At 36.7% G+C, this 14,655-nt stretch overlaps 2 protein-coding genes across 2 annotated transcripts; both read right to left on the bottom strand.

The window, feature by feature from the left end:
- Positions 1–11,291: 11,291 nt before the first annotated feature.
- On the bottom strand, positions 11,292–13,153 carry LOC113336061 (probable 2-oxoglutarate/Fe(II)-dependent dioxygenase). The gene is made up of 5 exons (XM_026582053.1): positions 13,126–13,153; positions 12,572–12,678; positions 12,173–12,420; positions 11,726–12,050; positions 11,292–11,589 (listed from the first exon to the last, which is right to left on the bottom strand). The coding sequence occupies exons 1-5, from the start codon at positions 13,151–13,153 to the stop codon at positions 11,317–11,319; spliced, it is 981 nt and encodes a 326-aa protein (XP_026437838.1). The 3' UTR covers positions 11,292–11,316.
- Positions 13,020–14,242, bottom strand: LOC113336173 (protein EXORDIUM-like). The gene has a single exon (XM_026582161.1). The coding sequence runs from the start codon at positions 14,159–14,161 to the stop codon at positions 13,199–13,201; it is 963 nt and encodes a 320-aa protein (XP_026437946.1). The 5' UTR covers positions 14,162–14,242; the 3' UTR covers positions 13,020–13,198.
- Between the last annotated feature and the right edge of the window lie 413 nt (positions 14,243–14,655).

Genomic DNA, 14,655 nt, shown 5'->3' with positions numbered 1-14,655 from the left:
ACTAAATCTTATTTTGTCTTCATAGTTGTCTTAAATGTTTGTTTTACCTCCTAATTTAATACTATATGTCTCATTCATCCGAGGTACAATTTTTCCTTAAAATATCTGGCCATTGTTTACTTCAAGGAATATAGTACTCATTTTGATTATTATACAATCCTGAAGCCTTTGACATATGCATTTTCAAATTTTACTTCTGGAATGCCGTTAATTTTACTGAACTTCAAAGGAAGTGTTTTGCTCCTTTACATTGATTTGATTCAAAAAAAAGATGAATATTATTATTGTCTCTGTGCCATCATTCTGTGATAGCATCTGGTCCTGAGACCTTAGTTGAACACAAAGATGGAATAGAAACTAATTAAGTAGTCGCCAAATGCATTTGTGCAGTACTAATTCCATGAACATTGACGACAATTGTAGGATTGGAATATCGCACATATCAATAATTATGCGAAATAAGGATTATCTGATATAAACGAGCACTATCGCACATGGTAAAGGTGAAGTGACGTATTGGATGATGTCAGTAAAGTCACGAGTAAAGTGTGATGTTCTATGCGAAGTATAAGTTGTGCGAGAATGAGTGAGTGTAAATGAGCGAATGTATCGCACAATGATTCCGAAAATAGTGGATCTCTTAGCTGTCATCCACTATGAGGAATCACTATATAAAGAAAAGAGGTCATCACCTAGGAGAGGGATCTTTTAGTGTGTGTTAGACAAGAAACTAGGAGAGAGAAGGTTTATTTTGAGAACAAGTAAAGTCATTGTAAAGCCATTGTTATCCATTGTATCCAATTATAATCCTTGAAAATTAATAAAGAATTCATCATGATTACTTGAGTGATTGTTTTAGATACGTTGGGGTGTGGTTGTAGGTTTTCCTGCAACTATATTTTTGGCACCAGAAACAGCTTTGGGTGATAAATTCTGTTAATAAGTTACCAAATCTTCAAAAGATAGATCTGAAACTTTTGGGGAAAGTACAGAAGAATAATAAAGAATTTATGGAGAAAGCAAGAATCGTAACAATACAAGGAAGAGGTAGAGATATACAATGTAATTCTATAACTAAAACGTCAATCTCTGATGCAGATTTTCAAGAAAGAATAACAGGTAGAATTCACAAGCGAAATTATGAAGGAAGGAAGGTGGACACGGTGGAAAAAGAATCTTCATTAAAAGAATGGGAAAAAGTGGAGATTAATTTGCAGCAGAAGAAATTCCAGCAGAAAATTTAAAGAGGACAGATCTGTTGGTAATTACAGACACAGCTGAGCGAGGAGAAAACATTATAATGAAGAAGAAATCATAAAAATGGGCAGTTGATATAACACTGATAGATACAGGAAGTGGAGTTGATGTCTTATTTTATCGCACACTCAAAGCAATGGGATATGAAGATGCAAAGATGACACATCCAACTTATAATGTTCATCGATTCAATAAAGCAATCACAAAACCAAAAGGAGAAATCGTGATGCGAATATTACTGGGAGAAGTGGTAACAAAGATAACACTGTGTGTGATTGATATAGAATCACCATACAACATGTTATTGGGAAGACCATGGGTGCACGCGATAAAAGTTGTAGCATCAACACTACATCAGTGCATCATGTTTCCAATCCCAAGTGGTATAGGTGAAATCAAAGGAGATGTAACGAATGCGAAGATTTGCAATCAGGTAGATTTAAGAAATTATGAAGGGAAACCAAATAAGCGAAAGGATCGCTGGAGAAAAGAAAAATAACGAAAAAAGGAGGAAGAGTTTCGGATATACATGATCAGAGCGAAAGAGGAAAAAGGAATACCAAGTGAAGCACCAGCGAAGGAAGGTGAACAGATTAAGACGATTAAGGAACCAACACCAATGGGAGAACTGAAAGCAAATTTTACCGCAGTGAAACCAACGAAAGAAATAAAGTTGGTTCCGAAGAAGAACCAAAAATATTAAAAATAGGAACCAAAATGGATAAAGAAGAAGAAGAAAAAACGGTAAATATCGTGCGAGAATATAATGATATCTTCGCGTGGAGTATGGAGAAAATTTCAGGGATAGATCCGTCTGTCGTATGTCATAAATTGAACATTAAAAAGAATGTAAAGTAATTTAAGCAAAGAATAAGGAAGATCGCAATTGATTATCATCCACAAATAGAAGCGGAGTTGCAAAAGATGCTGGATGCAGGGATTATAAGGGAAGCGAAATATCCAGAATGGATAGCAAATATGTGGTAGTACCAAAAAAGAATAACGGGATACGGATCTGCATATATTTCACTGATTTAAATAAAGCGTGTCCGAAAGATAGTTTTCCTTTACCAGATATACCTTAAATGGTAAAATCGGCGTCAGGAAATGAAAGAGTCTCAATGTTGTATGGATATAAAGGTTATAATCAAATTTCTTTGGATGAAGAAGATCAAGAACATACTGCTTTCTTCGCACCAAGAGGTTTATACTGTTATACGAAAATGCCATTTGGATTGAAGAATGCAGTGCGACATATCAGAGAATGGTGGAAAAAGTATTTGAAAAGTGGATACATAAAATATTATAATTCTATGTCGATGACATGTTAATTAAGATTAAAGAGGCGAAGGATCATGTTGATGATTTGTGAGAAATCTTTGAGCAGATGCGAAAATTCAATGTTAAGGTGAATCCAGAAAAATGTGTCTTCGGTGTATCTTCAGGGAAATTATTGGGTTACATAATATCCAAGAAGGGAATAGAAGTTCAACCAGAAAAAGTACAAGCAATTAGAGATATGCCGCCCCCTGCTGATAGACGTATTTATGTGTCTATTTTGTCCTCAATGTTTCGTATTGTTAGCACTCGTTTTCGTCCTTATTATGGTGTTTTGTGTGTTTCTAGGTATTTTGAGGCAATAAACATTTTTGAAAAATTCGGCTCGAAAAGTTGTTGAAGGCACCCCGAAGGACAATTGCTAAACAGACACCTACTTTGGATAAGAGGCACCCAATTACTAAGGGGCACCTCGATCACTATTTGCACCCCAAGACATCCACCTGCTATTCGCACCCTACTCTGGATAGGGGGCTATCTTCTTCTTCACGGTTTGAGAAATATTTGGCGGGAAAATGTTGTTTGGAACTCCGGTAACATGCAGACTTCTCAGGGCGGATTTTGAACGTGATTTTATGCAATCTTTTCGTGGATTTGGTTTGGGAATATCCTCTTTGGATAAAACAGGATTGGTAATAGCTATAATTTCGAGTGAATGAGGATTATCTATGAATTTCAACAAAACAGAGAAGGAAATAATACTCGGATATTCTGTTACTATATTTGGAAGATTAGAGAAGATTTTGTTGCAGATTGTCGAGGTATTTGGACACGTATTATGTGCTCATGATGTACCCACGTCCTTCACGTGTTTTGAAGGTGTTTGATCTCAAACAGGGAAGTTATAGATATACTCGGGATTACACGAGTTTTGTGTGAGAAATTTCGTGGATGTAGCATTTGAGTGTTGTCTGAGGTAAGGGAGAAGCGTGTTTGGAGTACATTGAGCTACAACAGCAACGTGGAAGAGTTAATAATGGAGTATTATTCTTGTATTTTTCCGAAGAAATAACAAGAATTTATTACGTGAAGATATGGAAGATTTGATGGTTGTTGGGTATAAAAAGGTTTCAAGGAGCTCGCAGAAGAGGAAGGAGAGTTTTGGGTTAAGCAGAGGAGACGTCAGAGCTGCAGACGAGCTGAAGAACATAAGACCAACTTGGACAGTCGCAGAAACCGTGACCTATACTTTCAAACTCAATAACTTTGTGACAATTTTTCCAACAATTATTTTGAGTTCGCAACAGTTCTGTTAGGGTTCTATGTAACAGTGGGTTTTGTAACAATTATAACTGTTAAAACACACTACTTTATATTCTTTCCTCTTGCAAACACCTTTTTGAGCAATGAAAAATTCCTTTGAGTGTGTTTTCACCATGCGGAGCTAGACCCCATCACTAGGACAACGGAGGAAGCAACTTTTCATGATTCTGGTAAATGAATTAATTCTTTTATTGATTTTTTGCATAGATTTAATTGCTTTATGATTTCTATTAATTATTTGTTATTTTGTTAGATGTCGCATGCTTAGTTCTAAATACTTTAAATGCGTCATGCTTTTAACTTACAAATAATATTTTACGAAATCTATTTTTGGCAAAGAACTAGAGTCACAACTTCTTTTGTTTGAGCTATATTGTCTAGAGTTAATGACTGAACCATAACAATATGAAAATTAGTGAAATCCTGCGTCTCAGTGCCTCTTCATCTTGTCACCATATTTGTATATATTTTCCTTATTTTCGTTTAGTAAGTCTTAAAACAAATTCTCAACAAATCTGAGTGAACGAATCATCTTACTATAACTCAATTGAAAATCACATCACCTGCAACACTGAAAGGTGTTCAAAATCTAAATGGATTGATAGCTTCGTTGGGAAGGTTTATCTCACGTTCTTCGGATAAGTGTAAACACTTTTTTAACATATTAAAGAAGTGGACCAAGTTTGAGTGGACGGAAGAATGTGATAAAGCATTGCAGAGCATAAAACTTATTTGGTGAATTTATCCATTATGCAAAAGGCCAAGCCGGGAGAAGAATTGCTATTCTATTTAGCATCAACATCGCATGCGTTAAGTGCAGTATTATTACGCACGGATAACGGGATAGAAAAACTAATATATTACATAAGTAAAACATACAACTCAGCAGAGAAAAATTATTCAAAGATTGAAAAGCTAATTCTCGCATTGGTGTATATATCGTTCAAGCTTCACATTTACTTACAAGCTCATAAGATTAAGGTATTAACGAAGGTACCAATTGAACCAACAATGAAGAATTCAAAAAGATCAGGGAGAGTTGAAAAGTGGAATGCACAATTAGGAAATTATGAGATTGGTTATGAGATTTTATCTTCACCAAAGTCTCAAGTTATCGCAGAGTTCCTCGCAGAGTTTCCATTAGAAGAAGATGAATATGTAGAAGAAATGATGGATGTGGATGAAGACCACGGGAATCCTGAAGACTTATTAACTGATCGGAATTCAAATAGATGGGAAATATTAGTGGATGGATAATCCAATGGAGAAGGGAATGGTATTGGTATTGTATTCATTTCACCAACAGGAGCGCCAATGGCTTATTCATTCAGACTGGATTTCGCATCCACAAATAATGAAACTGAGTATGAGGCAGTTGTACATACACTAAATCTATCAATTGAAATGAAGATAGAAGATGCACGAATAACTAGTGATTCACAGCTAGTAATTCGCCAAGTAGAAGGTACATATAGTACAAAAGAACCATCTTTGCAAAAATACAAACAGTTGGTTATGGATTTAGCAGCGCGAATTCAAAAAATAAATTGGAGACACATAGGCAGAAAGGATAATAGACTTGCAGATGCATTGTCCTTCATACCTTCCATATTAATAGATCCAGTTGTAAGGGGCATAAAAATACAAACACTCTTTTTACCATCTATAGAGAAAGGAGAAGCAACTCAAACAGATGTGATGACAATAGAAAATATGGAAGAAGAAAGTGTGAGCGAAGATAAATATTGGAGAACTAAAATCCATTTATACCTAGAGAAGGGAGAAGTACCAAGAAAAAGGTTGGAGGCACACAAATTAAAAATTCGTGCGACGAATTATGAATTGAGGGAGCGCATTCTTTATAGAAGATCATTCCTGGGACCTTCGCTCAGATGTCTTACGCGAAAAGAAGGGATAGAAATTTTAAAGGCATTACATTATGGAGATGCCGGTAATCATAGCGGAGGAAGGTCACTCGCATTTAGATCAAAGATACAAGGCTACTATTGGTCATACATGCATGAGGATGCGAAACAAGTTTCAAGAAGATGTGAAGAATGCCAACGTCATGGAAAAAAGATACATGCACCCGGAGCGATGCTAAATTCATCAACAAATGCGTAGCCCTTTGGAAAATGGGGAATCGACATTGTTGGACCATTTATACCAGGAAAGGGGCAAAAGAGATATTTAATTGTCGCAACAGAATATTTTACAAAATGGGCAGAAGTAAAAGCAGTTCAGCACATTCGTGATAAGGACATATTCACATTCATCTTTGAAAATATTATATGCAGATTTTATATTCCTGCACAGTTAGTATCTGATAATGGAAAGCAGCTCGAGGGTGAGAATATAGAAATGTTATTGAATGCGTTCAAAATTCAAAGAAGAAAATCTACTCTTTTATATCCACAAAATAATGAACAAGTAGAAGCAACAAATAAAACGATCGCAGATAACTTGAAGAAGAAGTTAGAAGGGCACAACAAAGGATGGTGCGAAGAAGTACATAATGTCGTATGGGCTTACAACATAACAAGGAGAGAAGCAACATGGATGTCACCTTTCTGTTTTACATATGGGGTAGAGGTCGTGTTACCAACAGAGGTTATCATTCCAACAACAAAGAAAGAAGCTTGGGAGAAGAATCTAAGTGAAGATCTAATTCTAGCAAAACTTGATGACTTAGAAGAAGCAAGAGAGGTCGCTTTGCAACATATGGAAAATTATCAACAAAGACTACCTCGAGAATATAATAAACGTATTAAGATAAGAGAATTTCAACCAGGGGAATTGGTGTTGCGAGAAATCCCAATTTATCAGAGAGGGGGAGATGGGAAATTGGAAAAGAAATGGGATGGACCCTATATAATAAAAAGGATAGTTGGAAATGGATCTTATGAGTTAATGGATCCCGAAGGGCGAGATATGGGTCTAAGATTAGATCGTCCTTGGAATAGACAATATTTGAAAAAATATTATCCATAGGAGTTTGCGAATTTCATCGCACAAGTTAACACATGTGAGAGGTTAAGAATATGAATCCTCATCTTTGAACAGGGATTTAGTATTTGATTCAGTAAACAAGTTTGAAAAGTTCGCTCATATTTAACAAATTCTTTTTTAAGAAAAAGGCAAATGTAAGACCTTAATAAAAGGCATCAGAAGTGATTTTTAATCAGATATACTAGGAATTCGAATATGGCGTGCAACCTAGTTCGCATACATTCAAGAGGAAAAAAAGTAAGACCTATCGCACGTCATATTCGGAAAATCTAGAAAGCATGACTTAAGGGAAAGCTATAGCGACCCTGGAACTTGAGTCATGAAGATTTGGGGTGAGAACAAACAAAAATGCCCATCCAGGAGAGGTACCTTAAATTTTCAGTCTAAGATAATAATCTTAGATTGAGAGACTAAGGTGAGAAAGTCTCTCCTAAGGAGTGCAGAAACTCGATCAGGGCACCGAGGTACACGGTTGAGTCAAGAGTGTCCAGGGTGTATGGAGCGTACCTTTCCACTCTTGACAAGTCCTGACTATGATGCACTCGGTCCGAAGATACCCCACTTAGGATGCGGTCTCGAAACCATAAACCTCATCGGTAGTGGGATGTGAGACTGCGAAATCAACTAGTTGTTGAATTAACTGGATGGGAAGAGCCATAACCTTAATCCGGTAGAGGTAAGCTTCCTTGAAGGGGCAATCAGGGGGAAGATAAGGACGGCACCCTCCATTAGGGAGCTGAATTGTGTCAAAAGATGTAAATGTCATAAGACTTTTTACTCAAGGGAGTATTAAGACTTATCATATTTATGCGATAAAACCTGAAGAGGAAATAATACAAGAAAAAGATAAGATGAGATCAATGGGTCGATACACTACAGTGTAAAGACCGTCTGCGATCTCATCGCACAGAAATAAGGCAAGATAAGACCTTTACATAGAAAGGCAAGATAATACCTCATGAGAAAGAATATATACAAACTAAGGACTGTTTTGCAGGAAATTCAAAATTCATTAGGTCGCACACTTGTTTTATACAAAAAATATAATAAGAGGCAAGTATGGGAATTGAAATAATAAACTATTATCTTCCTTGTAACAAACAAGTTCAAAATGTATCAAAATAAAGAAGGGAAATACTGGATGAAAATAAAATTAAACATGTTCAGCAGCTACATCTTGTTCGACCAAAGACTTTTCAGCATCAGTATTGGGCCCAGGATTCTCAATTTCAGCATTAGTCTTATCAACAGACTTGTCCTTCTCAATTTGATCCTCTTCATCCTCTTGATCCTTCTCATCATCGCTCATAAATTCATAATCACTATTTGGTTCAGGGTACTCTTCATCTTCGCTTACATTAAGAGGAGGAATCTTTACTGCAGGAAGAGAGTTGCTTAGAAGAATTCCATTAACTACAGATTGAGCACTAGCATGAGCCTTGCGGATAACTCCCCTTTCAAGGTTTATAGCATTGATATCTAAAAAAGATTGTTGATGTGCGAGTCTTCTTCGCGCTCTTTCTCGAGAAGAAGAAAGAGAAAGTTCAAGGTTCGCATGAGATACTTCCAGATTCAAACGCTCTTTGCGAACTTTGGATAAATCAGATCTCAACTGAGCAATAATAGATTGATGTGACTTTTCAGAGTCTGTGAAGAATAATAAACTATCAAAATTGGAAATAAAGCTCGCATTAATGAAATTCAAAGAAATAGTTAAACAAAAACAAGGTAGTCAACCCTAGCTGACTACCTTCGCAGAATTTAGAAATGAGAAGGGTGTTATTCTTCATACTTTCCATAGCTTTATCAAAATCATCACCATTTGAACCATTAAGACGGGAGCGAATCTTCTTTTCATCGGCATAGAGAGACTTATTTTTTTTCTTAAGAGCATCATGAGATTGCTTTAATTGATTATATTATTCTTGAAGCTGATTCTTCTTCACAATCAAATTTATTTTACTTTGAATGATTTTTTCATTCTGGGTCTTTAATTCCTTAAGTGATGTCTCATGTTGTACTTCAAGTGAACGAAGAGCTCGCGCTTGATCTTCGTTTTTTTTCTGAAGAATTGAATATTGGTGCGAAAACATTGCTTCTTTGCTTAAGAAAGAATGCTTCTCCCTAGAAAGGGTATGATTTTCTTCTGACAATGCATACATGACAATTTAGAAAAATGGGATATTTGACTATTTAATACTTCAATTTCTTGAATGAGATGGTTATTTTCATGGGTTAGATTATTAATCTGATCAAGTGAATATGAATGTTGATTGTTTAGTTGGTTTAACTGAGTCTGCAACTTCTCGTTATTCGCTTGAGTATCCTCAGCAAGATATTGAAAAGTATATCTCTCCAAAACTCGCCTCTGATTTAAATCTTAATAAATGCATGAAGAAATTTAAGGAATGTTGGTAAGCGAAGAAATATATCATAAGGTACAATAAGCAAAGGAGAAAAAGTCACCTCTAAGTTCTTGGTTTCGGTTCCGAAGGTTTTCAGCCTCAAGATTTGAAACTTGAAGTTCTCCCCACAATTTTTGGACCTCTTGAAGTTCCACTTTCAACCTATTGACTTCATTCTCCAAGGAAGCATTTTGTTGCGAAAGTTCCAATTGAGAGCAGCTAGATTCAAAACGCCCTTCGGCAAGAATCATTCGATGATGAGAATCCTAAAGAAGAAAGAAGATAAGGATAAGAGGTTAAGATATTAAAGTTAAGACAAAACATGAAAAAGGGGACTTACCAAGACATCTAGAGCAGTATGGAAGCTTGGATCAATTTGAGAATGGATCTCATCTCTTGTAGCTCTATCAGAGGGAAATTCGCACAGAAGTTTACTTAAAGCAGAGCAAATGCGAAGTTTGCAAGGGTCATTAGTAGAGGATTGAGAAGAGTAGATGATGTCGGACAGAGTTTGGGAAGCAAAATTCACACTATCCAAAGCTTTTTTGCTAAGAGAAAGTGAATTTAATAACAGAGAAGAAGATGAAAAAGAAGGGATGGATATAGGAGGAGAAGGAATAGTAAAATCTGTAGGTAAGGATACATTAGCAGAATTTGGTTGAAGATCAATATGGATGAATGAAGAAGAAGTATGATTCGCACCCAATGAATTCGCAGAGGCAGGGGTATCTTTCATCCCTTGATCAACAACAGTTTACTTTTCACCAGGAAAAATTTCTTCAAAGGTGACAGAAATATTTGCATCAGAAGTTTGAATTGGGGTGATAGAGGCATTAGTATCAGAAGTTCGAATTGTTGCTACAGGGGTGACGTCTGCGAGCTTTCTTAGCCTTTGGTTTCTTGACCCCACCCATCTCACAATCAGAAACCTGCGAAAACAAAGTAGATAAGAAATAGAGGCAACAATATTGTTTAGTTAAAATTGGATATTTCTTACTTCTTTGTTGTGCGAAGTTTTCCTCTTATGAGATTCTTTATTTGTATCATCTGAAGAAGAATTAGGGTTTGGAACGGTTATCCTGAGGGCGCTTAAAGAAGAATTTTTCCTGGAATAGTATGGGAATTGGGTTAATTAAAAAGATAACAGTTACAATCAAGAATCATGATTATCAGAAGAATAAAAGGATAAATATTGAAAGAGGAAAATAAACTTTGCATTTTTATCCATGGAAACAGTAGCAGTAGAAGCAGAAGAACAACAAGAGTAGAAGTAGAAGAACACTAGTAGCAGGAATGAAGCAAACAGGGGAAGAAAGAGAAATTTTAGTGAAGAAGAAAAGAAAAGTTTATTCTTCTTAAAAGAAGTCAATAAATAGGTGGAAGAGACAACCGGTTATAAACGGTTTCAGCCGGTAAAAAGGAGAAGGATCGACACGTGTGAATAAATAAACTGGAATTCCGGTGGAATGTCGGCAAGGTAGAATACGAAAAGATATACATATGCGATATTATAGGATGTAAATTTATCACATCGCTCACTTCACAATGTAAGTGAAATGAGAAGAGGCAAAATGTAGGAGTGGAATATCGCACATATCAATAATTATGCGAAATAAGGATTATCTGATATAAGCGAGACTATCGCACATGGCAAAGGTGAAGTGACGTATTGGATGATGTCAACAAAGTCACGAGTAAAGTGTGATGTTCTATGCGAAGTATAAGCTGTGCGAGAATGAGTGAGTGTAAATGAGCGAATGTATCGCACAATGATTCCGAAAATAGTGGATCTCTTAGCTGTCATCCACTATGAGGAATCACTATATAAAGGAAAGAGGTCATCACGTAGGAGAGGGATCTTTTAGTGTGTGTTAGACAAGAAACTAGGAGAGAGAAAGTTTATTTGGAGAGCAAGTAAAGTCATTGTTATACATTGTATCCAATTATAATCCTTGAAAATTAATAAAGAATTCATTATGATTATTTGTGTGATTGTTTTAGATACATTGGGGTGTGGTTATAGGTTTTCCTGCAACTACAACAATCAACTGGGATGTTCCCCTTGCTCATTGTCAATCCTCTTGGAAGCTAGGTAAGACTTTCCATCAAGTTCACGTGCAAAAAAAATCTTAAAGTATGTCTCCACAGATTCTTTTCGGAATAATGCTGGTTTATGTGGAGGATTTATCAAGCTATGTGCAGGGCCTATCTCTGCGTCTAAATTGGTTGAGTGGAATGCAGCAACCGAGAGCCTCTCTTTTGTTGAATTTACAACTGCCCTGTGTTCAATACTGCGATAGACACCATTGCTTACAATCTGCCGAACCAATGCACACAAGAAACGAAACACATTATGATTGCAAACCGAATTTCTAGTTAATTTAATGCAAATTAAAGGTCTAATAATCTGAAAAAGTATGAAAAATGTTAAGGTAATCACAGAATTGAGTTACCTCAATAATATCACCGATATTGACTACAAAAGCATTGTGGATGGGTTTTACTGGAATCCATTTTCCATCTTTGCGAATCTGAAGGCCTTCTGTTTCATTAAGCTGAAGGACAATTGTCAAAGCATTCGCATCCGAGTGTGGTGAGAAACCTATTACCTGCTCAGCTTTAGGACAAAGGAGATAGTAATTCAATCTCATTGTTTGATAACAACCAATGAATAACTCTCTCATCTCATTGGAATCCATCTTTAGAGCTTTAGCCATTTGTTCCAAGATAGTCATGGTCAGTTTTTCTAATCCTAGTGCATAGTCTTCCAAGGCCTCCCTGCAATCGGAAAAACACAAACAAATAGAATTAAGGTTTGAATAACCCTGGCGAGAGCAGGCCATTGCAGATCTATATGCTTGCTTGTATGGCATATTACAAAGATCGAACTGTAAGTATACCTCAAAGGTAGCGGCATTCCCTCAAATAAATGAGGCTTTCTCATTATATTTGGTAGCATGGTTATAAAAAACATGTCAGACCAATCAAGTTTCTGGTCATCTGAAACAACAAAGAGCTGCCCGAATCCCTCATGGTCACCTGGTTTCTGCCATAGCTTCTGTTTCTCTTCTAGTGGGAGTTCAAAGAGTTTATGTGTTTCCAACTTTATTTTTTCAACTGTGGATAAGCTAACTCCATGATCTACCACCTGTGCAGAAAACGTAAATATTGAACAAAAATAGAGCTTATAAAGAGGTGAATATCTTGTGGTTCTCTATATGCCAGATATACGGTGTTTTCATGATACTACGAAACTGATAATCTTAAGATAAGTACATGAATGTGTCAATTGGGTTTACCTGAAAGAAGCCCCAGTCTTTGCAGGAAGAGTGAAGCTTCTCCAATTCATTGTCGGCTAATGTTTGCTCTCCAGAAAGAAGGCTGCCAATGTTGATAACAGGTATTTCTGAGCAGTAGAGTCACTGTAATGAATTTCATCATCAAGACCAATACTACTGCAACTTGTTCGGATATATCGATCGATTCACTTGCACAGAAGGAACTATTAGTGGACTTCCAAAGCTGCTCATCCTTGTGATCGATTCACTTGCAGATGTGTGTCTCTAACTCAGTTGGTGTGATCCTTGAGATGGGTGTGGTTCTCACTTGAGGATGATATTCGACTAAATCTTATTTTGTTTTCGTAGTTGTCTTTAATGAAGGCCATAAAAGTGGGAAGGCCATAAAAGTAAATCTACTGAAATGCCAAATTTATCAAGCAATAGAGTTGAATTGACAGAACATTGTCAAAATTTGATATTCAAAAGCAAAAGAAGTGTTTTGCTCTTTTTTCATTGATTCAAAAAGAATGAATAAATTGTTGCATTATCATGACATCACAATCTTAACTTACCCCCAACAAAAACCCCCCTATAATACATGTATGTCTCTTAACTCTAAATTTTTGTACATATCTCATTTTTATACTAGACTAAAGTAGAGCAAGTAGATGTAGCAGGATCAAACAATGCCGGCAACAAGAATTTCCTTCCATTTGCACCATTTGCATTATAACTCCCACCACTAGTCGAATCAACCAACAAATTTCCAGGATAACCAGGGTAAGCTCCGGTTCCATAAATTCCAGTACAGGCAGATGAAACTTCCAATGGGGCTTCAGCCGGTCCTTGAAAATACCCATTTCCGAATGGATTTGTAGCTGTTCCGGCTAATAAACTGGCCAAATTGATCACCATTCCATCTACACCAACATCATTGTTCGGTGCAACTAATGGTGCACCCTGAGGTCCATAAATCGGTTGGTGGAAAGGCCAAGCGCATTGCCCAGGACATTGAATCTCAGAGTTACCAACCCAAATGTATGCAAATTTGGATTTCTTCGAAGCAGAAATTGAAGAACCATGAGTACCGCATCTACTTGAACAGAACCCATCAACAGCAACATCAGCAGAAGTCAATACGACATTAATGGCGTTACTCTGTTCACCTCTGGATGCCAATCTAACGATTTTCTTGTTACTCAGAGATTTACCCAATGAGTATTTCTCATCAAAGATTTGTCTCCCTAATTTCAAAACCAATGAAGTGGGTTTCCTTGTAGAAGTTGGTAGATGGTAGTATTTCTCTGTTTTCTTCCACCATGTAGAAACAGATGGTTCATTTTTTGATTGGGTTGAAGTTGAATGAATCGAATTGAAGAAATCAGAGATGATAGCTCTCTGGGCAGGTTTGAAATTACCATACCAGATCAAATTAACAGAAATCTTCCCAGAAAGAAGAGCTCCTTTGTGGTATTTTAATGGTACACTAGGCTGTTCTTGTACTAATTCATTCAACTTTCTCCCTGTTCCCATTGAGGACTGAAAGAAAGAAACAAGTAGAAGAGCATTCAGAAGAAGTATTATCAAAGAAGAAGAAGAAGAGGCCATTGCTGCTTTACTGAATTAGACTCTAATTCAAAGTGAGAATTGGATTGAGAAAATGAAGGAGGAGGAGGAGGAGGAGGAGGAGTGGTTTGATTTTGATGAGAAATGAAGAGAATGAGAAACGTGTTTATATAGTCAGGGAGTTGGACCAATGGAGTCCGGGATACGCCAGACGTGGAGGGACTAGGCAGGAGTGAGGAAAGAGACAAAGTATCGAAATTGACAATTATGCCCTATAGATATTTCCGAGTTTACACTGCTGATTAGTCCATCCTTATCATTTAGACGAGGATATTTGGGTCGATTCGACTTAAAGCTAAACAGTATGTTGAACTTTTGTTAGGTAGTGATGAGATTCCAGCTGGGTTGTATGGTGGACGCGCAAACTTGACAATTGGGAATGTGGGACTGGTGCTGGTGGGGGTAGCGTTTGCAAGAGGTCGGCTCATCTGGAAGGTGCCTGCTGAGCTGTTGAAAGTTTCTAACGGAGGAAAATT

This window comes from Papaver somniferum, unplaced genomic scaffold, assembly GCF_003573695.1.
Source record: "Papaver somniferum cultivar HN1 unplaced genomic scaffold, ASM357369v1 unplaced-scaffold_150, whole genome shotgun sequence".
Lineage (NCBI taxonomy): Eukaryota > Viridiplantae > Streptophyta > Magnoliopsida > Ranunculales > Papaveraceae > Papaver > Papaver somniferum.
This window is presented reverse-complemented; position numbering and strand designations above follow the sequence as displayed.